Genomic DNA, 23,967 nt, shown 5'->3' on the forward strand with positions numbered 1-23,967 from the left:
TTTAAATAACCTTATTTTATAATAAAACTGGACTATAAAACACTTTACAGTATGCTTTTAACTTGACTTGTAAACTTTTCTAAATAAAGTGCTAATAATTCTAGATAAACAATCAATAAAAGGATGCACAAACCCTTATATATGCCTTCTGACCAACACATACTTGGTAGCTTTGTTGTTACAAGGGTCTTGTGTCTAAACTAAAATATTAGGCTCCTTTTTTACTGTAAACACAACTCAAAGTGCAGTTGTTGTCAACTATCTGAACTCATCGACAAAGCAATTGTTTGATGTTGTCCTGTTCCTAAGTCTAATCATATACGTCAGAATCCCAATTTTGGCACCCTATTGTCTGGGGAACATTCTTCATGCGCCCAGTGCTTGCAGAACATCCATTTAACCCATTGTTCCTTTGTCCCAGATGACCTGGGAGGCTTCCTGTCTTCATAGCTCCAGCTGAAGTCTGGTTGACTTGAAGGCTAAAGATTAGCCCCTTTTTCCTTTGCTTTGCAGATATTTTTCTTTTAACCCTTGTGCTATCTTAGATGAGCCCACCCTTACATTGACGTGTTCTCCCTACCATGACAAAGGTGGATAAAGGTGGAAAGATTTCATGTAATCCATGGACACCAGTGAGGATCACAAATCATTGAAGAAAAAAGGTGCAGAGCACTGTCTAGTGGGTCTAGATGACCCAACTCCCAATGGTAAAGTGCCTAGGATAGCACAAGGGTTATTAGTGCATTCTTTACTGGTGTATCTGTGAGTATTGCTGGTTTTCTTCTTTCACACCCACCTCTCCTTGCTGCTTTGTGTGCAGGAGCTCCTGGAAGTGGCCTCACATGTTCAGGTGTAAACGTCATTCAGGTAGAATTATCTGGCACCTGGCACCTGCTTGTTTGGATAGGAACCGTTCATAAAACCCCAGGGGCAATTGTAATGCTTTGTTAAATTTGCCCCTGATGAGGGTGACCATGTTTTTTAGGATTGTTTTTCATTTTCTTCCAAAGCTTTCACTCCAACGTTACTTTTAAGATTAGTGGTAACCCTTAGCACGTCATGACTCATGTGTTTGCTGGTACACTAAGGTTTTATTGTATCATTAGTTCATAAATGTTGAATAAGCAGTGATGGTTATACACTATGCTGATGCCATAGGACGCTAATGGAACAAACAACTTCAGATTAGTCAGTACTTTAGTAATCATTTGTAGCAGGAAAGGTGAAGTGCATCAGATCTGACAGTGAGTTCACATAGAGATTTGTAAAACATATTAAGGACACATGACATTAAACATGAGAGATGGTACAGTCCATTCTTATTGAACTTACACTGTTCAAACAGAAGCCTTAGTACAACAAAGAAGGTTTAACAGGCAAACAAATCAAATGCTGATAAATGAAAGCCCAGAATGATCCTGAAAAATGCAGAAAGGTAGATTTCCATGTTGTGCGTTAACCCTTGTGCTATCTTAGATGACCCCACCCTTGCATTGAGGTGTTCTTCCTACCATGACAAAGGTGGATAAAGGTGGAAAGATTTCATGTAATCCATGGACACCAGTGAAGATCACAAATCATTGAAGAAAAAAGGTTCAGTGCACTGTGTAGGGGGGGCTAGATGACCCAACTCCCAATGGTAAAGTGCCTAGGATAGCACAAGGGTTGCATACGAAAAGAAAAAGCTCAATTCCAAATATGAAAAATGTTATTTGTCAGTCATGGTAAGAACAAAACAGATCCCCTTTTAGGGTTTATCCTCCTGACAGAGAAAGGTCAGACAGGGGAAATGTCCCATTTGTGGAAAAGCAAACCGACGGATGAGGAAGAACAAAATGATGAACACGAGAGCGTAATGCAGCCTAAAGCGGACAGAGTAACACAGCAAAATGTCATGAGCTATGAGGCCATTCTAGAGTCAATCAAAGGAGACAAAAACTATCAAGAGGACAAATCTGATGAGAGAGGCAAATAAAGTCAGGAACGGATGAGTCTGCCAGCAGGAGAGGTCCTACTGGTGAGAGAAGACGAAACCGGTTTAAAAGAGGTTTACACAGACACAGATCTTCCATCCAGTGCTGCTACAGAGCAGTTCAACACATTTCAGGAAGCTTTGAAGTCAGTTAACCCGAAGTGAAGGATTGAAGTCATGGAATAGGAAATCCAGTCAATAGAATTAAGTCAACGTTTCCCATGAGGGGTTCAGCAGTAATAATGCTCTCCATCAGAGGAGGCATGACACTTTATTAACAAAAAAAAGCAGACGCGGAAATGACATCTCCATAACATCTGTCTCCCGCTGTCAATCATGTCCCAGTAGCCAAGCCCCACCCCCACGTAAGACTCGGCTTGGCACTGAAAGCAGAAACTCTAAATTGAACCTGTAAATTGAAGACTGAAAGTGAAGAAGGAGAGAAAAGAAAAAACAAAATACAAAAAAGCAGCTGTCCCAAATAAACATTGTTTTTCATTTGTTAACAGTTATAGCTCTCTAGTTTTTTTTAATCAAATTTCAAATTACATTTTTCTTATACATTTTCAGTATTTTATTCAGGTTTATAATGTGTACACTCAAGTTTAAAACTCTTCAAATGTTGTAATTGTTCTCTTTTTTCATTCATCTTCCAAACCGTTTGTTCCCTTTTGGGGTCATGGGGTTGCTGGAGCCTATCCTGGCCACTTGTAGGTGAAGGCAGGGGACACCCTGGACTGATCGCCAGTCTGTCGCAGGGCCACAATCACACACCCATTCATTCCATAGCTTCACCAGTGAACCTATGGAGCATGTATTTGGACCTTTCTGTGTGGAGTTTTCATGTTCTCCCTGTGCATGCGTGGGTTTTCTCTGGGGACTCCGGCTTCCTCCCACCGTCCAAAAACATGTTTTCTTCAAATTTACCCTCTGGTGTTTCAATATAAGCTGATCCTGCTATGACCCCAAAGAAGTAAACTGGGCCACAACTCCTTGTTCTTTTGTTTGATCCAGAGTTCAGGTGAGTTTTGACTCCTGTCAAACCAAGAAGAAAACTGGATCAGGAGTCCCAATCCAGGTAAATTCTCCTGATTCGGGACCAAAGCTATCACAGTGAGCACAGCCTGTCGCAGTAAACGTTTATTTTTGTCGTCCAAACTGGACCATTTTCTCAAATTTGGATGGTTTTATAACATCATAGCACAAACATAATTCAGTTAAACTAAACCAGACTGAAGTGATGAGCTTCTTCTTTTTAAACACATTTGAAAAAACTTTATTCAAAGTCTGAGAGTTGATGACAAACATCCATGAAACGAGTCTCGCTCCCCTACAGGAGGACACAGGTGGAGGAGGGTTCTGCTCTGAGCGGGCCCATCAGGCTCAGCTTGAACTGGGCTGGGTTGAAGTGCTGGAGGTCAGACACAGAGGTTCTCCAGGCATCCCGGTTCTTGTCCCTCGAGGTGAGCCGGTACTGACCTTTGATGATCCTCAGAGGGTTGTAGTCTGGGCTGACGTGGTCCGGACAGCGGAACGCCTCCCTGATGACAGAACCCTGCAGGGTCAAGGCGGCAAAGCCGTTCCTGAACGTCACCATCCGGACCACGGGCGAGTACACGTACTGAACGAACAGCAGCTTTCCTGACCAGAACAAGCAAAGAATCAGAACCGCATTGCACCATAATGACAAGACATCTGAAGGTTCTGCTGGTTCCCTGTCAGGACTGAAGTTCTCCAAGTATCTGTGTCACAGGTGGATGTGGGAGAAAACAGTATAAAATATTATAAACGTTATTACTAATGTACATTAGCAGCATTTGTGTGACCTTAGGACACATTTTAGCTCAAATTTGTGCAAAACTTCGTGTCATCTCCGTGCAGAACCCTGTCTGCAGGTTTAAGGCTTAAGCTGGGTTCACATCGAACCCGATTTCCACGTCATCAATGTTAGGTCGATGTACAGACGCGATCAGAGGTCCTGCAGCGCATTTGGAGCAGCAGTGTGTTTTGGGCGACGTGACAACACACCCATAATTTTTGACTGCTTGTTCAATTATCTGAACTGTGGTGAAGAATTCACTCCGCGTCGAATGACTCGACTGTGGCCTTATGAGGAGAATCTGATCATTCTCTTCCTGAACTTTGAGATATTTTTCTTATTTGCATCAAACCAATAATAAAATTTTCTGTTAATTTGACCCCCGCCCAGGAAGAGGACGCCCAAAAGAAGTGGGGGATCCCCAAAGAGTGTTGTAAACATGGGCCGACCAGAACCCGCACCACAGGGACACGGACACCCCCAGGCTCAGATGTGATGTGATCTCCGGTTCCTGGTCTTGCATGAGAACTCAGGAATCCCTCTCGCTGCATGGAGAGAATTAAAGTTCAAGTACCATTAGCTGTCACACGCCTAGGTGTGTGACATTTGTTCTCCGCATTTGACCTATCCCCTGGGGGAGCGGTGAGGTCCCCCCCCACCAATCCAACCCCCGTAATGCTGAGTGTCAAGCAGGGTGGCATTGGGTCCCATTTTTAGAGTCTTTAGTATGAGTCGGCCTGGATTTGAACACCCGACCTTCCAGTCGCAGGGCAGACACTACCACAAGGCCACTGAGCTGGGCCGCCGGGTCCAGGAGGCCAGCACCTAAGGGACACGGCCGCCGTTGCTGAGGGCCCGGCATGGTGTAGGGGACAGAAGATCAGAGGTCATACGTGTGTGTGTGTGTGTGTGTTGGTGTGTATGTTGTTGAGGGTGTGTGTGTCCTAAAGGGTCATCTGGACCCCACAAGATAGCACAAGGGTTAAATGAGTGCTTTTGGACCAAAAAAAGAGCATTTTCCAACCTTTAATCAGTCCATCTGCTTACCTGATGCCACGTCCCAAATTTTAATGGTTCTGTCTTCAGATCCAGTGAAGACGAACTGGTCGCTCTCAGAGAAGGCGGCAGAGATCACGCCGTGGAAGAAGAAACCCTGACATGATGGCAGAGCAGAGCCTCTGAACATTTCTAACAGTGTGTTGTCATCTCATTCAATCTCCAATCAGACCCCCACTCACCTTGTGCTCCATGGTGTGGTCCAGAGATGGTGGGTTCAGGGCCCACAGCCTCTGCACGCCGTCCTGGGAGCCCACCAGAGCGTGGGACCCCCAGTTGCTGGCCGTCACACAAGTCACTTTGCTCCCATGAGGCTGTAGTTCAGAAACGCCGCCGCCAAAACCATTCAGCACCACGCTCCCACAGCTGGTCCCATACAGCAGCCTCCGGTTGGGCAGCAGGGCCATGCAGGAGAGGGGGGCATGGAGGAGCGACAGGGGGAACCTCTTCAGGGGCCCCTCCACCGTGGGGAAGCTGTCCCTGGTGGCCATCTCGAACAGACACACTGAATCCTCGTAAGCCACCGCCAGGTTCTTCTCCTGGGGGCTCACGGCCAGGCAGAGCACCCCCGACAGGCTCTCTGGGGGGGGGGTGCAGAGCGTTTCCTGGGGGAGGCTCAGCGGGTAGATGAGGACAGTGCCACTGGTTAAACCGCAGAGGAGCAGACGTTTGTGCTGAGCCAGCTCCAGACAGGAAACCTCTGCAGAGACGGCCAGACGCTCCACCAGAGAACCTGTTGGAGGGGGGATTGCTGCCATTTAGTTCTACATTAGAGAGAAACTCAGTAGAGAAACAGATGATGAAAGAACCGAATGCCCTCAGAATCCACCAAAAAAAACAAGGAACTGCCCCTGGATTTTGTCTGTCAGTCACAGAGAAAACCATCGTCTGTTTGTCGGACCAAACTTTGTGATGTCATCGAGGGGCCCCAAGGGGCGCCCCAACGACGGACAATGATACAAACAAATTAGTGCTGTAGGCTAATTCTAGATCGTAGGGCTCCTGCTCAGGATGTTCCACACTCTTCCTCAGTGCATCTGTAACACAAACACAGACTCACACATACTCACATAACCTCACACAGACACACACAGACTCACACAGATTCACACTGACTCACACAGATTCACACTGACTCACACAGATTCACACAGACTCGCACAGATTCACACTGACTCACAAAGACTCACACAGACACACACAGCCTCACACTGACTCACACAGATTCACACAGACACACACAGCCTAACACTGACTCACACAGACACACACAGCCTCACACTGACTCACACTGACTCACACAGACACACACAGCCTAACACTGACTCACACTGACTCACACAGACACACACAGCCTCACACTGACTCACACAGACACACACAGCCTCACACTGACTCACACAGACACACACAGACACACACAGCCTCACACTGACTCACACAGACTCACACAGACACACACATACTGGGTTTGAGGCAGTACCAGGCCTGAATTTAAGCAGGACCATAACGTAGTAAAACAACACGGAATTCATTAAAAAAATAATTTTAATAATTTCAATGATTATTAAGTTATTTGATTTTTGGTGTCGAATATCAATATTATTTTGTGCGTTTCTTTGTAGAGCACCCACACTGAATTGTTGTGTCTTGTAAGTCTCAACTTCAAACTTCAACATTAAAGTTTGCTGGGATCTGGATTCTCTGCATCCTTCTCTCTGTTGATAGAAGCTTTTAGACCAGCATTCTCCTCTAGAGGGTTCAAACTCTATCATGGTGATTGTCCATAAAAGTGCACTGAGTAGTGAGCAGTGAGGGAGTTTGGGCACAAACTGACACTTGCGTAGAGCAGCGCCCCCTGGAGGGAAGAGAGCTGCAGTTGTCCTAAGCTCAGCTATTGAAGGTTTTAAAGAATCCGATTTTTTGTTGTTTCCATCAGAGGTTCTACCCACAGAGAAGAACTGGAGGACTTTGACTTTATAAAATGTAGTAGTAGAAAAAAATCCAAAGAGGAGGAGGACATAGACGGAATTAAATGCACGGGTGTCCTCATTTGTACTGTAAGCATGCAGGTGTTTTGTGTGTGTGTGTGTGTGTGTGTGTGTGTGTGTGTGTGTGTGTGTGTGTTGTCCTCTTAAAGTCAAATTTTGATGAATTGAAAAAACTGCTGTTCCTCTGTTTTACCCCTGAGACAAGTAAACATCACATGGCGGATCTTTTAGACAAACGCTGAAACTCCCTTGACCTAAAACCTGTCCGGTTTCTGTGTAGATTCTTTTTTGTCGTTGAACCAGGTCATTTCAAACTGTTCCGATCCAAACTGAGCCACAACTGAAGCTGCAGAGAAAACACCGCTTTCATCTCTGACCTGTTTGACCGTTCCAGCTCATGACTTCTCTCTCGCTCTGATGGTGCACGTAGAAGATCTGGTTCCCATCGCTGCTGAGGGCCGCATGGGCGGAGCCAGCAGGAATGTGGGCGGGGGGCTTGAGTCTGGGGTCATACTTCAGATTCCACAGATGTATTGGAGACTTGCTGGATGATGCAGAAACAACAAGGTCTCTGAAGAACAGCAGTGAGGTAACTGGAGCGTCCGAACCACAGAGGCAGTCTAGCAGCGCCCCTGTGGTCACCGACCAGACCTGCAGAGAAGGACCAATGTTATGTCCCTGCAAAGCTTCCATACTGAATATAGAGGAGCTTTGAGGGAAAGATGGGTGCTCCTCACTCTGATTAGCTGGTCTGCAGCTCCGGAGACGAGCCGCTGGCTGTCATTGGACACGCAGGCGGACAGGACAGCGGCGTCGTGCTGCAGCTCCAGGATTGGATCTGCCAGGTTGGTATCGATGCTGAAGAGGCTCAAAGTGCGCTCGCAGCCTGCAGAGACGCAGATGGAAAGCTGGGTTTAAAATCTGGAAAAAGATTTCTGAATGGTTTAGTCACGGTGGGGAGGGGGGCAGAGATTTTATATCTTGTCACAGACGCACAGAGATTTCTTTAGTGTGAAAATTATTATTTCAATCACTTGTTTGATGTTTATGAACTGGTTATGTTGAGTTTGTTTATTTACATGTAAAAGATCATCAGCTTTTGTGTCAGAACAAAAACTTCTTTTTTTAGATTGTGTTGCAGATTTCAGTCACTGGTCACCTGTGTTCCTGTTATCAGAGGTAAAAGAAAGTTTTGTTGTGTTTGTTTAAATAAAGTTGAGTTTCCATGTTTTTTGCCGATTATTTGTGGTTAGTTGTATTTAGTTGTATTTGTTTGCGTTTAGTTGAGTCTAGCTGTGTTTGTTTCCATTTGGCTCAGTTCAGTTGAGTTTAGTTGTCTTTTTTCTGTGTAGTTTTGTGTTTTTGCCTTTAGTTGTGTTAAGTTCAGTTTTTTTGTGTTTGTTTGCATTTTCTTAAAATTGGTTCAGTTTTTGCATCACAACACAAAATAACACACTACAAATCATCACAACATTTATTATTGTGGTTTGTGTTTGTTGTAGTTTATTATTATTATAGTTATTTTGGCCGGATGTCTGAATCTGTGAAGATCTTTCAAACTTTACTGAACAGATATTTTTCTTATTTTCATGGTGACAATAATAATAATAAAAGTTAAATTTTTCTTTTTCTTTTTCTTTTCCCCTCTTGGGTTATTGAGGGACAGTGAGCCTTCAAAGTGCGTCACAGTAACAAAAACACGCAGAAGGAAGCAGCTGACAGACTGACAGCTCTCAGACAGAGCAGGAGAAAAATCAAAAGTGTTGTGTTGTGACACTTGTGGGCCACCGTACTGCTCAGTTTTGCTGTTTGTTCGCATTTAGTTGTGTTTGTTTGGGTTTAGTTCAGTAGAGTTGAGTTTAGTTGTGTGTTTGGTTGCGTTCAGTTTTTTGTTCGTGTTTAGTTGCGTTAAGTAGCATTTAGTTGTGATTTTGAACGTTTTGTGGGTTAGTTGTGTTTAGTTACCTGTCACCAGAATCATTTCATCCTCTGAAATGAAAATCAAAGATGGTCGCAGAGGAAACTCAGCGGCTGAGAGTTTGTTGCTCCTGCAGATCTGCAAAAACACGAAACACTTTCCAAGACGGGATCGCTCATCATTTATTGTTTCATTTTTGAATTCACCAACAGAACTTTATTTTTATCTCATTTATTTAGAAAAGTAAGTGAAGTTTCTGTTTCATGTTTCTGTTTGTCAGATCTCTGCAGGTGACCCCACTGACCCACCTGATAGAGGAAACCCTCCTCAGAGACCACTAACACTTTCCCCCGCCTGGGGGACGTCACAGACGTCACCACAGTCACCCTTCTCTCCGAGTCCTCCAGCCGAGTCTTCGTGCTCCGAGTTCTGTCAACGGGATGAGAAATGTGGACCCAGCTTTTGTCACACAGGAACACCACAGATTCTCCCAGAATCCCCAGGACCACAGAGGCGTCTTCTCGGCTGCTGAAGGGCTGGAGCTCGGCTCCATCCAGCCCCCACACCTTCACCTGCAAGGAACCCGCAGCTGTCAGCTCTGAAAGCTGACACTCCTTTCTACAGAGAAAGCTGAGAATCATGGATGCTGCTGAAGCCTGGACTGTCCATCTGCAGCTGCTGCTGGTCATGACTGAAACAGGCTCCTCCCACAACGCACCTGTGTCTTGGTGTAAACAAACAGCAGCTCCTCTGACAGATGCAGGTGAACTGATGAGGGCGGGGAGTCTGGAGGAGCCGCCTCCTGGATGCAGAGCAGCTGTTGGCCGTTTTTCAGGCTCCACCTCCTCAGAGAGCCGTCAGCGGCCACGGAAAGGCAGGAGGGGGCGCTGTGCTCGAGCTTCACTGTCAGAACTGCAGCTGGACATCAAAGAAGAATTATTGTTTTTTTATTTATTTAATGCATCTAGAAAAAGACTTGTTACTTTTTACTTTAAATCCCACTCCCATCCTCTTTTGATCTGTTGTAAAAGCATTCCAAGTGCTCTTTTAATTAAGATAATGTCGTTTTTGCCAAAATAAAAAAAATCTGTGTTGTTTTCTGTGACATAGTTTCTGCAGAGCAGCAGGAGTTCATTAGAAATTCCCCTCTTAGTTGTGGGCGGGACCAATGAGGTATTCTGCTAAAGACGCCACGCTAGCCTGTTGCCAAAGTTCAAGACATATAAAAAGTGATAGCACATTAGCACATTACTTTAGCAGACGGGGAAATGACCGTGGAATGCTTCATTTAGGTTTGATTTCAAAAGGAAAAAAACTCCGATCATCACAAAAAGAAGACCCAGGCCGTGGTATTAGTTCACACATACTAAGATTTACACTCCGCTAGCACCCATTGTATGCGGACGGTCGAAGCGGCCTGAGAACAGTGCAACCCAGTCGACAGTTGCGACAGTCTGGGGGGGCCCTGCGGACGGACGGGAATGAGGGCATAGTGAGCACTGCAGTAGACGGCCCTGGTGCGGGGAGGTCCGGGCGGCATTCGCTGTAATGCAGAGCTTGTCGATCCGGTCGCAACGTACCGTTGAGGGAGACATGACCCGGTCTTAGTATTATGCTTCAACTCAGTGGATCAAAAAACAAAAAACCACAAAAACACAAAACAAAAAGATTGGTGGTCCAGCCAGAAAACGTGGAAATAGTGCCAAGTCTAATGCTACCATTGACTTTCAGTAGACTACAAGATCAGCCTAAACATTCACTTTTCTGAGAGTAAACTCACTCAGATCTTCTTAAAATGTTTTATAGAATCTCTCCTTAATTAGTTGACAGTAATAATTTACGTGTGAAAAGTCACATCCTTCTTCATTCAACAGTGAGCTGGAATCTAGACCTATCCAATACAGCATCTAACTTTGCATACGCAACAAGCTAGCGTAGCGACTCTAGCCTTTATATCTCATTGGGTGGGACTATTGGCGCAGAGCAGACCCCTTCCCCAACCTAGAACGGAGCAGAGAGGGGAGCTTGTGGTCCGCCCAGTGTATTTTCTACAAATATGCTGTTTTTTATATGGTAATTTTTTGTCTGTTCCTCTCAGAAATAGAATTTTAGGCTTAACTATGTTTAAACATGTCTTCCATCATCAGAAAAATGCTACAAATGCATGTTAACACAAAAACTACTGTTTTCATTGGAGTGGGACTTCAAATTAATCTGCATGTTGACGTGTTTGCCACTTGGGGGCAGTGTTTTAATTAAGTTTTTCTTCATGCTGGTTAACTCTGGTTAACCCACCTAAACTACTAAACTAGAACTGCTGAGCTGCATGCGTGCCCCCCCCCCCCCCCCCCCCCCCCAAAAGGGAGTCCTGGAGTGTTTTGAGGCACGTCCGTCTGACCTGAGTGTCCCAGCAGGTCGTGCAGCAGCTGCTGGTCCTCGAGGCTCCAAACCGTCACCCCCCCGTCTTCTGCCCCTGCAGCCAGCATCTGCAGAGCAGTGCTGGCGTCCACACAGAGCACGCCTGCAACACGGCGACAAAACTACCCCTAAAGATGCGTTTTAGCAAATCTGAAGCCAGAAACTGAAATAAACTTTTAGAGCTGATGGCAGCACCAACGGCTGTGAGAGCTGTCCTCATCCCCTGCTGTCCTGCAGGAGATGAGGACTTTAGAAATCCAGTCTATACTGGCCAGGCACCCATACCCCCGCTGCGGCGGGGGTATGGGTGTGGGGGTGGCTGGGCGCTCCTCCTCCTTCTTTTCACATTCCACCATCCATTTTAGAAGAACATAAACACTCACCTGAGCACAGGTGTTAGCTCACCTTTGCACTAATAGTTTGCATGATTGAATGAATGAAAGATTTCACACTAGTTGGTTTAAAGGCATAGGTATGCGTTCGTGAACACTATCTGTTTTGTGTGCATGTTGACATGTGGACATTTCTGCGGCTAGCAGGTGTGTTGATAATATTTGAGTGTGTGTGAACAGGCCCCGCCCTTTTTGTACTACATTTGAACCGTACCGTAACGATAAACAACCAGTAAACCTGTCTGCTCTATGCTGCTTCATGGTCTTACCCCCCTTCCCCTCCTATTATCACCCTCCTACCCCCCCCTCTCTCTAACGTCCCTCTCTCTTGTTCCCCTCTTTCCTTTTCCGTCCGGTCCAACACCAAAGATTTTCAAACATGATTGAAATTAATAAAGTTTGGCCTCAATTACAAAAGGGGTTTATTCAGACATACCTTTGGTTTGTCTGAAGATGAATAACCCCTCTTGTTAGAATAAAATATGTCCAACACAAGAGGCCCTCAGCTCTCATCTGTTTGCCTAGCTGTTGGACAGGACAAGTTAAAAAAAAAAAAAAGAAATCCAGTCTATAGACATACTGGCTCCCAGCTCGCCGCAGCATCTCTGCTGTAACCTGAAAGTATTTGCTGACAAACCTGCTCTGGTCCCAGGATGTGCAGAATAAAGATTATTATCAATTGGACAGTGGTATAGTGGTTAGCACTCGTGCCTCACAGTGAGAAGACCCTAGTTTAAATTTCCGCTAGGTTCTTTGTGTGTTCTTTGCATGTTCTTCTCATGCATGTGTGCATTTCCTCCAGGGACTCCAGTTTTCTCCCACAGTCCAAAAACATACTGTCCAGGTTAATTAATTATTCTAAATTGCTCCTAGGTGTGAATGTGAGCGTGTGGCCCTGCAAGAGACTAGCAATCTGTTCAGGGAGAACCTCACCATCACCCATCAGAGGTTGGGATAGGCTCCAGCAAAACTGTGACCAAGCTGGACCAGACACTGAACCTTAGGTTCAGCGCAGGTTCTGCAGACTTCAGCACTTATTCTGCTTCTGAAAGCCTTCAGTGTAACAAGTCTTTGCAGAGAGGCCCCCCACCTCTCAGTCTCTGTCTGACACCCCCTGAAACGGAGTCAGGGTTCAGTCCAAACCATGTTCTGACTGCAGAACATCAGTTTAAGGTTACATACTGGATGCCATTTGTGAAGTTACACAGTCAAACTGTAGTATATAGATGCTTCCACGTTTAGTTTGGAAAATAGATATTTAGATCGGACTTTTCCAAACTAAATGTTTATTTTATAAATGTTTGGTATACGAACTAAACATTCACTTATTCATTTTCTATTCCGTTTAGTCCCTTTCGGGGTCACAGGGGCTGCCGCAGTCTATCCCGGCTACTTATGGGCGAAGGCAGGGGACACCTTGGACAGGTTCCCACTCTATCGCAGGGTCACAATCACACACCCATTCACTCTCACACTCACACCTATGCCCAATTTGGAGTAACCGATTAACCCATGAAACATGTTTTTTGGAAGGAAGCCAGTTTACCCTGAGAAAACCCATGCATGCACGAGGAGAACATGCAAGATCCACACAGAAAGGTCCCCCATTGATGTTCAGGTCCCCCAGCCGGGACCTGAACCGGGGTCTTCTTGCCTCTTTACCATGCAGCCTACTAAACATCAACTAAACATTTAATTTGTAAAGTAAATATATATTTATAGAACAAATTGTTAACTTTAAATTATATATTTATCCTGCTAACTAAATGTTTCCTTTAGTTACTGTAACATTTATAAATACATGAATTAAAAGGTAAAAAGATGAAAAGGAAAACTTTTTTTATCTCCTAAAACAGGCTATAAAACCAAAAATATGTCACATTTGAAGGGGGCTCCCCCTAAACTGCTTTAACTAAACTCACAGAAACAGATCAGGACTTTGCAGTTAGAGAAGAAGATTGTCTGCCTCTTTTCCTCCCAGAATGCATCATTGTGGACCCATTCTGACCAAAAACACAATCAGCCATCCGTAACAATGCAGTCCCTGAAGAATAGGATCAAGCGGGGACCAACCATCATGGTATCTTACCTGCATTTCGAGTGTTCAGAGTGTGCTGCAGCGCCCCCCCTGGTTGCTGCAGGAAACTGCATTTTGGGATGAGAACCGGCTCTGCACACGTCAGGAACCAGTCGTTGATCTGGCTGCAGAGCCGACCAACCAGAGAGGGGAAAACTGCGGACAGGGCGGAGAGTCGGGCCAATAGCTCGCCATAAAACAGAGACATGCCTGTCCACACAGGCACAAGAGTGAGCTGTGAGGGGTCATATCAGGTCGAAAACCAGCAGGATGGAACAGCTGAACCATACCCACCAACACGACCGTCCAGGAAGTCCAGACCCGGCTTTATCAAGACCAGAGCGTCTCTGATTAGGCCCGTTTCTGTGCAGTCCATGTACTGGGAGCACTGGTCCAGGTCGTGGATCACACTGGAGACACCGCACACACTGGTCTTGCAGAACAGCCATTCAGCGCTGCCTGCAGACGCGTAGGACACCAGAGACTCAAACTTGAATGAGTAATTAGTCCATGTAGTAATATGGACGAGTTAACCTTTGTGCTATCTTAGATGACCCCGCCCTTACATTGACGAGTTCTTCCTACCATGTCAAAGGTGGATAAAGGTGGAAAGATTTCATAAAATCCATGGACACCAGTGAAGATCACAAATCATTGAAGAAAAAAGGTTCAGCGCACTGTCTAGTGGGTCTAGATGACCCAACTCCCAACGTTAAAGTGTCTAGGATAGCACAAGGGCTAAGGGAGCGCCCAGCCACCCTATGGAGGAACCCAATTTCAACCGCTTGTATTCGGGACGTTGTTCTTTCGGTCATGACCCAGAGCTCATAACCAAAGGTGAGGACTGGAATAAATTGGGTCTAGTGTTTAGTGTTAACCCTTGTGCTATCTTAGATGACCCCACCCTTACATTGACGTGTTCTCCCTACCATGACAAAGGTGGATAAAGGTGGAAAGATTTCATGTAATCCATGGACACCAGTGAAGATCACAAATCATTGAAGAAAAAAGGTTCAGCGCATTGTCTAGAGGGTCTATATGACCCAACTCCCAATGTTAAAATGCCTAGGATAGCACAAGGGTCACACAGGGGTTTAGTGTCTTACTCAAGGACACTTTGACACATGGGCAGGCAGAGGGAGAACCGAATCTGTGATCTTCCAATCAGAGGTCGACCACTATACCTCTACACCATAGCAAAGATAAGACATACTTATGACTTCCTGTCGTAGCTCCTCCCATAGGCCAGCGTGCAGCAGGTGATGGGGCAACGCTTGAAGCTTCCTTATGTTAGCCAGTCCAGGAGCAAACCACAATGGCTGGGGCGGGACCTTTGTCAACACATAATCAAGCACAATGTAGCATTCCTATAAGAAATGTTTTCACATTTTCTTCTCTAAGACACACTCTGATGTCAGTTATAAAGTCTGTAGATTCTCATTCATCCAGATAGATTCTATCAAAGTAAAAAACCATTCAGTCTGACTTAGCTGTTCTTAATTTTGGAAGACATTTAAATTTTGTCTAGCTTTCACACTACTTTACTCTTCAGTTTTCAGCTTGCAGCATCTGGTGACAAAGTTAATGTCCAGAAAACCACAGAAGACATTAAATGAGCCAATGAGCTGCTAATCTAATATAAACATGTGATCCAACCACAGATTTTCAGCTGTTTTCATGCTCTAAGCCTTTGAGTCTAAGGCAAATGATTAAATCATTGGTACCTTTCTGTCAGACAGCAGCAGGGATAGACCTGGCAGCGCCACCGGCTTGAGCTTTCCCGACCATCGACCGAGAAAGTACTCCCCAAGAATCTTGTGGCATCTACCCTGTCTTTCTGATGTCAGATAGTGGCCTAAAACCACCTCTGAAAGACATCTAATGAGATGCATCAGATCATTACCGAACAGATGAAAAATTGTCAGGCATATACTTAAAGTTCCATTTACATATTTTGATTCAATGGAGAAACAGATTCCGGCCAGATGGGTTTGAGGTCAAACTATGGTTTTGTCGTTACGCAGATGACATTCTGTTATATCTCTAAAGACGAACTAAACAGTTACTGAAGTTAATACTCCATCCTAAATAGAAAATGACATTGATGACTTTTAATCTTTAGGTTTTCAAATTAGAAAAAGCACACATTTGTTTTTTTCTTTCTGTTTATTTCTGAGTTTCAGCTATACTTTTTTTTGCTGGAAACTCTTCTCATTCTGCAAACTCAGTTAATTCAGATACTGATTTGATTTGAGTGTTGATAATGAAGGCCTAGATTGGCCCAAAGCTTTTTTTGGTTATGTACCTGTGGTTAAAGGCGATAACAGCAACTCCATTGGTCCAACGTTCCTCCAGGTGGTCCTTGAGATCCCGTTTGAGCCGGGCCCAGAGGAGGGGTGGCAACCTAATTAGTGAAGGAGTGGGGGGATGGGTGTACCTGTATACCTCACTGATGACATCATCATCCAAAGACATAACATCGTAAAGTTCGGCTTCCAGCAGGCCGTCTCTGTGAAGTGACACAGCTGATGAACTGAGGATGGCATCAGCACAGTTTCACAACTTACAAACTCACACATGCTCAGTCAAGAATTGCTCCTGCATACCTCACCTTGCTAAAGCAATATATCCCAAAGCTCCGCCCACAAGCTCCTTCCTGTGTTTGTGCTCCAGTCTGTGCAGCAGCTGTGACATCACTTCCTCTGTGTTGTTGCCCAGCAGCTGCTCAGTCAGCGGGGTGAAGGATGTCCAATTTTGGACAGCAGACAGGATCAGCTTCAGGTGAAGTGGACAGCCGGTTAGAGTAAAGCTCTGCAGCGCCACGTCTTTCTGCTCAGCAGTCAGTGTTCGCTGTGATGCTCGCAGGTGTGACTCCATGATACGTTCACCCTCATCTCGAGACAAACGCTCTACCTCAAAGAAATTCTCCAGAGAGTCTGTTTTCAGCCGCATGTTCACAAATGCCTCACTGCAGGTATCCATGGAGACCAGTAGGTGGACTTTGGGTGGCAGGTTGGTAGGTATCCAGTGCAGCTTGTGGCTGTGATGCTGTTCTGCAAGCTGCTCCAAAGCATCCAAGACAATGAGCAGAGTATAACCCTGCTGAGAGGCCTCCTCCAGGATGTTCCTAAAGAACTTCTGCAGCTCTGTAGGACTACCTGCTGTCATGGGTGTGGGTGGAACCAAACCACAAGCGGAGCTCACCTGCAGGCAAATACTGTGAAGGACTTGGTCCAGGGCAGGTCTCTGGGGATGATGTGCTGCTAGAAACCTGATCACCAGCACCACCCTGGTCTCCAGGACCCGTTGCATCTCTCGGACTACTTTGCAAAGCAAAGCCGTCTTCCCCATCCCTGCAGCTCCATGAACCACAAGTGGGCTGTGGCATTTTTGGCCAGACTCCCACATCGCAAGGCAGATCTTTCCCAGAATTCCCTCTCTACCATGCAGACCTTCACATAGTTCAGCTGTCATGGTGGTGTGCTGCTTTGCCTCTTCAAGCACCAAAGATAATTTGTCCTCGTCCTCCTCAACATTCCCCAATATCTTCTTTTGACTTTCTGTTGTCCTTAAACTCACCACCGCTTCGATCCTAGCTTTCATCTGAGAGATGAACTGTTGGCACAGACTGTCCAGGTACTGAGCATGCTCTTTGCGCTTTGGGTCAATGATTCCTCTGCTGAGCTCCACACAGTGAAGGTTGGTGGTCTTTTGTGAGGTAGCATACAGCTGTGACTTTAGTTCTGCCAGGAGTTTCTGAGACTCAGGGTCCAGCAGCATGTTGGCAGTGGCATCCATGAATTTGGCGAGCCGTTTGGGCCATTCCTTCCCCTTCTGTTTCTTCTGTTTGGGATTCTCTCTGAGGAACAGCAGTGCATTCGGAGGGTGGTCTCCAATCCATAAACCCTGTTCCAACTCTTGCGCTGTGACTATGAAAAGGAAGGAGAGACGCTCATGTTTGAGTAAGGGACAACAAGGGAAGGGGTTCTGGGTTGGGGGGTTGTCTCACTTACCTGAAGTGTAGAAGCTCTGTTTCTGCTCGGCTGTGATTTCTCCTTCAGCTTCAGCTTCTGATGCAGCCGAACGGAGAAGTTGCAGCAACTGAGTCTCAGTGAAACGCCAGGAATCAACATCCTGGTTGTGCTGCTGCTCACTTTCAGGTCGAAGATCACAGTAGTAAGGGAAGTGAGCTGTAATTGGCTGCAGGACATAGGTGGGTGGGACAGCATTTGTGTCCTTTCGGAACCACAGCCGCAGTTGCTTGATGCCCTCAGGGGTTTGGGAGAGTTTGGACAAATACACTTCAAATTGTTTTTCTGAAATAAGTCGAGGAAGAGCTCGGTGGCCGTACCTGTTCCCCAGTAATGCCTATAGAGCCCAGACCAGATACAAAATAATAATAATAAGGAAAAGAAGAAAGAGGAACTAGAATTTTAAAATTAGGATACTTGCATTTATACATCAAAATTTGGATCTAAATGCTTGCCACTGAAGGGTTTTAACTCAGTGCAAGCCAAACACGGTTGGTAATGTCATGTAAAAAATCTGTATCAGGCTTCAGGCATCTGTAACAGACAGGAATGGTCTGTAACAGTCTTATTCTGTTATAGTCTGTAACAGTCAGTAGAACCCTGTAATGGTCATTTACAATCAGTAACAGTCTGTTACACTCTACAGTCAATAACAGTCCATAAATGTCCAGTAGCTGTTTGTAATTATCGGTTACGGTCTAGAACAGCCAGTATATGTCTGCAACAGCCAGTAACAGTTAGTAAGACAGTAGTAATCTGTAGCAGTCTGTAACGGTCATTAACAATTGGTAACAAATGTGAGAGTCTGTAACAGCGTTATAATCAATAAAGGTTTGTAATTGACCAGTTCATCTATAACTGCCAGTAACTCTGTAACAGTCAGTAACAGTTAGTAACAGTCAGGTGTAGTCAGTAACAGTTAGTAATGGACTATAACATCCAGTGTCCATCTGTAACAGTCAGTAACAGTTAGTAATGGACTATAACAGCCAGTAGTCATCTGCAATAGTCAGTGACAGTAAGCAACAGTCAGGTGCAGTCAGTAACAGTTAGTAATGGACTATAACAGCCAGTATTCATCTGTAACAGTCAGCAATAGTCTCTAATGCCTTGTAACGGACTGTAATGGACAGTGACAGTCTGTCAGCAGAGACGTCATGGGTTGTCTTGAACATAACCACAGACTCACAATGAAATTTGGTCCAGCTGAAAGCCTTTTGCACATCTTTATCTCCTGAAGAGAGATCTCGCAGGCTTCGTGGTCTCCAAATGGGTAATTGCCTATGCCCCAGTGCAAATCCACCACCTGGACAGGAAGTGACCTCACTGATCAATGAAGAGGTATTTGGGAGTGTTCACAGAAAAAGTCAGATTGAAGTATAACCTCCTGTTTTGTGATTCAACCTGAAACATGGCATTAAGGATGTCTGCTGTTTGAGAAAAGTCTGAAAGACAAATTTAAAAATGTGAGATCTTTATTTGCTACACATCTGGACCAAAGAATGTTCTGATGGAGTAGAAGTCAAACACCTTCTTCTGGTTAAGTTGCTAGTCATTCTGATTTCTCTACATTGACGGAAAAGTGATTAAAGTAATGTAGGAATGCATCAGCAGTGAAAGTTTCACATTGCATTAGTGTGTTCAGATCAAGCTGACCTCAAAGACCAGTCCCAGACCCCGACAGAAGAGCAGGACTTCTGGAAAAGCTTTCTCCAGCAGGGCTTTCCTCTCGCTGATCATATCTGATAACAGAGCAGAAAACTGGAGTCAAACAAGCAAATCTGATTGAAGGAACAGTTTTCCCCATAATGCATCTCGACCAATCACTGTGTCTGTATAACTGTAGTGTAACAACAAGACAAATGATTGGCTGGTCGTGATGCATGATGGGATAGGTAGCATGTAGCCTACTAGCCTTCGGATGTAAAGTGACTGCTAAAGAGTATGATGCTTTTATTTTGATCTCTAAACTTCCACCGTGTCTTCATTGCAATGTAATGAGACACACAGACAGAAATGGGAAGGTATCTGCTGTAAATTCAACTATTGCTCACATTATGACGTGAATAACAGGATAATTATGAGCTAGTTAGCATGTAGCCTACCAGCCTTCGAATGTAAAGCGACTGCTAAAGAGTATGTTAATAAAAGACAAGTCCTGAGTATTATTATTCCTATTCGACCCTAAACTTCAATATCAGTTGGCTGTCTGTCTACCGGCAAGCCAGCAGCCCGAAAGCAGGCATGACAAGCAAAAGAGGTCCGCGGCGGAGCTAGGAGCTATGTCCGGTGTATCGTATGGCAAAGCAGCAAGCCTAGGTATCCTAAATCTTATGATATTTTTCTTATATTTATTGAGACAATAATTGATCATTGTTGTTTTTATTTTTCCTTTCTTGAACGAATGTGGGTCACAGAGACTCAGTTACCGCTCAAAGCGGCTTTTGCAGCCGGACGGAGAGCATATGCGTGTTTATGAATGACTTATGACGTGAATAATTAATCCGTTCGCACGAAATAATTACTTCGTTCGCAGAAATTAATTATTTCGAGGGAACGAAATAGTATTTCGTGGGAACGGAATATTATTTTGTGGGAATGGAATATTATTTCGTGTGAACAAGATATAAATCTGTGGGAACGAGATATATTTTAGTTTTTTAATGTCAGGACACGGGCTCCGTAATAGCATAAAAGTTAGTAGATTTTTTTTTCATGTGACAAAGATTTATTGAAACAAAGATGTTGATTTGTATAAGTTGTTTCTGATTTGTAAATAACAATAAAAAAACAAAAACATTAAAGTTATTTTGATATAACACCATTACAACCCGGATAACTCAACCCAAGTCTCAGATAATCTTTCAGGGCAAAAATATTAATCATACTTTGTTTTTACATAAATCTGTTTTTTTTAACACAGAGGAAGATTTTCTGTGTTAAGGCTTCTTAACAGATGCCTGAATATTTCACCTTTGCTGGAGAAAAATTCATAAATGTCCTTTTAACAAGTTTGTACAATTCAGGAACTTTATTTGGTTTAATCGTTTTCATTCTCTGTCAAATGTTTGCTGCTGGTTCAAACTTGGACTTTGTGATGAAGATTTTGCCTTTAACGTCAAAGTTCATGCAAGCAATCGGACATAGCTTCAGCCGTGTTCGATTTTTAAGGTGTGATGGATAAATAAAGCAAAAATAAAATGACACAATCATTGTTAAACTTTTCTTTATATAACTTCAAACATGTATCCATCATATCTGCAACTTTCTAAGTCATATGACGTGTCAAGACAGACAGATGTGGTGAACACAATCATGTAGTTTTCCAAAATAAAACTTCCTTCAGTATCAGAAGATAAATTAAAATGGAAATAATCTGAGTTAGCATATGCATTTTTTTTTTCTGTCTCTGGCCCAATACCGAGTGGCCAACGGCCCAGTACTGGTCTGTAGCTTGAGGCTTGGGGACCACTGGCATAGATGTTAGAAAGCAGTCTTAGTGGAACTGAGCTGGATGAGAGGAACTGAGCTGGATGACGGCAGTTTCCACGAACTTGGATGCTAAACTCAAACCACTGCGTGAGTGGGGCTTGGACTATAAAGGGCTACTGAAGAGGAAGAAGCAGAATCTCTGATCTGAGCTGCAGCTGCTTCACACGGAGGAGAGAGATGCTGTAGTATCGCGAGACTCAACGAGACCGGAGTGGCAACTCAGCTTGGCGGTGCGTAAGTAGCAGAACAAACATTTCATTATTATATCATTTTACTGCCATATCAATTAAGCTGGTAAACTAACATCTGTAAAAGTTGAATAAGCCTTTTGACAGCCTGGAGGACCTGGAGAATTATTTAGACGGCTGCTACAATACCGTCGTTATGGGGAAGACCAACACCACTACTCCTTCCTCCAAACGCGTCCGACCAGAAAGTTCTCCCGGAGCTGCCTCCTCTCCAGGCAGTGGAATCAGTGACGCTTTAGATTCCATTGATAAAAAGCTCTCCAGCCTTGACGGCCGCTTGAATCTGTTGGAGATCCTCCATAGAGAGTTCCAAGGCCTGCGAGAGTCTCTGGAGTTCAGCCAGCAGCAGGTGCAGGAGCTCGCAGCGGAGAATCAGGCCCTCAGAGAAAGTGTCAAAACCCTGAGCAGTGACACCGCTCGCCTTTCTGAGGAGAACCGTTCGATCAAGGAAACCCTCCTGGATCTTCAGTCGAGGAGCATGAGGGACAATCTGGTGATCGCGGGGGTTCCAGAGGAGGCAGGAGAAGACCCGGAGGCGACGGTGAAACGCTTCATGGAAGCCCACCTGAAACTCCCCAAGGAGGAGGTGCAGAAGATCGCGTTCCAGAGGGTGCACCGGCTCGGAGGAAGAAGGTCCGACAACCAGCGTCCGCGACCGATTGTAGCCAAGTTTGACAACTACAAGCAAAAGGAGATGGTGAAGGGTCGCGGCCGGGAACTGAGGGGGACACATTTTAGTGTCAATGACCAGTTTCCGGTTGAGATCCTGCGGCGCCGAAAGATCCTTTTTCCTCTGAGGAAAAAACACCTTGCCAACGGGTCTAGAGCCGTGGTTTCTGTGGATAAACTCTTTGTAGATGGAAGGCTCTTCCGAGACCCGGAGATCACCCCCTGGCTTTGCTGAAGATCTGACATCCGAAAAAACAGCGGCTAAACGTGTTGAATGAATGAAACCGGCTCATCAATCATCCACACCTCCATCTCGCTGAAGCAGTTTAAGTTTTCTCCCCTCTCATGTTTCTGTTGTTTTTCCTGTTATGTTTGTTTCTTTCTGTTTTTCTTTACCTCTTTCTTCTTTTTAGTTTCCCCTCTCTCCCCCCCTCCTCATATGTAAATTATCCAAAGGTAACACGTCCCCCGGTAAGTTGGTTTCTATTTATGCACGGAAGGGCACGCGCGCGCAGACAAGCGCGCACACGGGCAAGCACACGCGAACCAGCACACACTCGCGGACATCCCGCAAACACCTCACATAAGCCCACATAGGACACATGCAACATGCAGCTCACACAGTCAGGAAACGCGCACGCACACAAACGCACAGTGTTTCTTCATCGATCAGCGGGCACGCGCACATGGACCGGCACACACTCTATTTAGCCTTACATTCTCTTGGTCAGAGCAGTTATGAACAGTCTTAACATTGTTAGCTGGAATGTGCGTGGGCTTGGCTCTGGGCCAAAGAGATTGAAAGTGTTATCTCACCTGGATGATCTTAAAGCAGATATAGCTCTACTGCAGGAGACCCATTTATGTACACAATCTCAGGACCTCCTGTGCAGCTCAAAATTTCCAGTCATATATTCTTCTAGTTATAACTCCAAGCAAAGAGGAGTTGCTGTTTTGATTAATAAAAATGTTACATTTACTCATAAGGATACAGTTACTGACCCAGAAGGTAGATTTGTAATTATTAATATATCCATTCAGAATAAGGACTATTGCATAGCCAGCATCTATGGTCCAAATGTTGACGACTCTTCCTTCTTTCACAGATTCTTCACCTCACTCTCAGTTCACTCTGACTCCACAATCATTATAGGAGGAGACGTCAATCTGGTTCTGGACCCTGAACTTGACAGACTCAGCACAGCAGCAGCCCAGCGCACATGGAGGTCTGCAAGTATTCTAAAGCAGTACATGAATGATCTGGGTCTCTGCGACGCGTGGCGCTCATGTCATCCAAGCACTAAAGGGTTCACCTTTTTTTCTCCAGTTCACCGCTCACACTCCCGTTTAGACTATTTATTAATCAGTAACTCTCTTTTAAAAGAAATTAAAAGTTCCAACATTCATCCGATTATTATCAGTGATCATGCACCAGTCTCTGTAAATATTTCCAGGGAAAAATCCACACCCTCATGTACGACCTGGAGGTTTAATACGTCTCTGTTAAAAGACCAGGAATTTCTTGAATTCTTTAAAAAAGAATGGGCAACCTTCCTAGAATTCAACAATACACCAGACATCTCACCGTACATTCTGTGGGAAACGGCAAAGGCAGTCATGAGAGGGAAAATCATTTCTTATTCAACGCACAAAAAACGCAAAGAGAAAGCAGATTTATTAGAATTAGAAAATAAAATCCAAACCCTGGAGACTGCTTATGCTGCTTCTGCACAGGAACACATTCTGGGAGATCTGAAAAATTTAAAGCTGCAGTTAAATGACATCATTAATAAACAAACACAATTTCAAATACAAAGGCTACGACTTGAAAGATTTGAAAACTCTAATAAATCTGGCAAATTTCTGGCTAATCAGCTTAAAATT

General features: G+C 44.7%; 1 protein-coding gene and 1 long non-coding RNA gene across 2 annotated transcripts; one reads left to right on the forward strand and one right to left on the reverse strand.

The window, feature by feature from the left end:
* Positions 1 to 237: 237 nt before the first annotated feature.
* Positions 238 to 17,716, reverse strand: nwd1 (NACHT and WD repeat domain containing 1). Its single transcript, XM_078946505.1, has 16 exons — positions 17,657 to 17,716; positions 16,255 to 17,572; positions 15,949 to 16,152; positions 15,368 to 15,521; positions 14,857 to 14,974; positions 13,938 to 14,102; positions 13,656 to 13,853; positions 11,155 to 11,277; positions 9,475 to 9,674; positions 9,065 to 9,328; positions 8,804 to 8,894; positions 7,576 to 7,724; positions 7,216 to 7,489; positions 5,030 to 5,580; positions 4,839 to 4,944; positions 238 to 3,613 (listed from the first exon to the last, which is right to left on the reverse strand). Exons 2-16 carry the CDS (start codon positions 17,439 to 17,441, stop codon positions 3,303 to 3,305), a joined length of 4,095 nt encoding a protein of 1,364 aa, XP_078802631.1. The 5' UTR covers positions 17,442 to 17,572; positions 17,657 to 17,716; the 3' UTR covers positions 238 to 3,302.
* On the forward strand, positions 7,549 to 9,853 carry LOC144992010 (uncharacterized). The gene is made up of 2 exons (XR_013655714.1): positions 7,549 to 7,683; positions 9,037 to 9,853. It is a non-coding gene; the product is annotated as an uncharacterized LOC144992010 (long non-coding RNA).
* Positions 17,717 to 23,967: the final 6,251 nt, after the last annotated feature.

This window comes from Oryzias latipes, chromosome 4 (genome assembly GCF_053564925.1).
Source record: "Oryzias latipes strain Hd-rR chromosome 4, Olatipes_Hd-rR_3.1".
Classification (NCBI taxonomy): Eukaryota; Metazoa; Chordata; class Actinopteri; order Beloniformes; family Adrianichthyidae; genus Oryzias; species Oryzias latipes.

Coding starts and splice junctions, on each gene's coding strand:
- nwd1 (XM_078946505.1), bottom strand. CDS start 17,441: ATGGATGCCACTGCCAACATGCTGCTGGACCCTGAGTCTCAGAAACTC. Junction 16,153..16,254: donor GGATATATTGCTTTAGCAAG/GTGAGGTATGCA, acceptor GTCACTTCACAG/AGACGGCCTGCTGGAAGCCG. Junction 9,675..11,154: donor CGACCTGCTGGGACACTCAG/GTCAGACGGACG, acceptor TTTGATGTCCAG/CTGCAGTTCTGACAGTGAAG.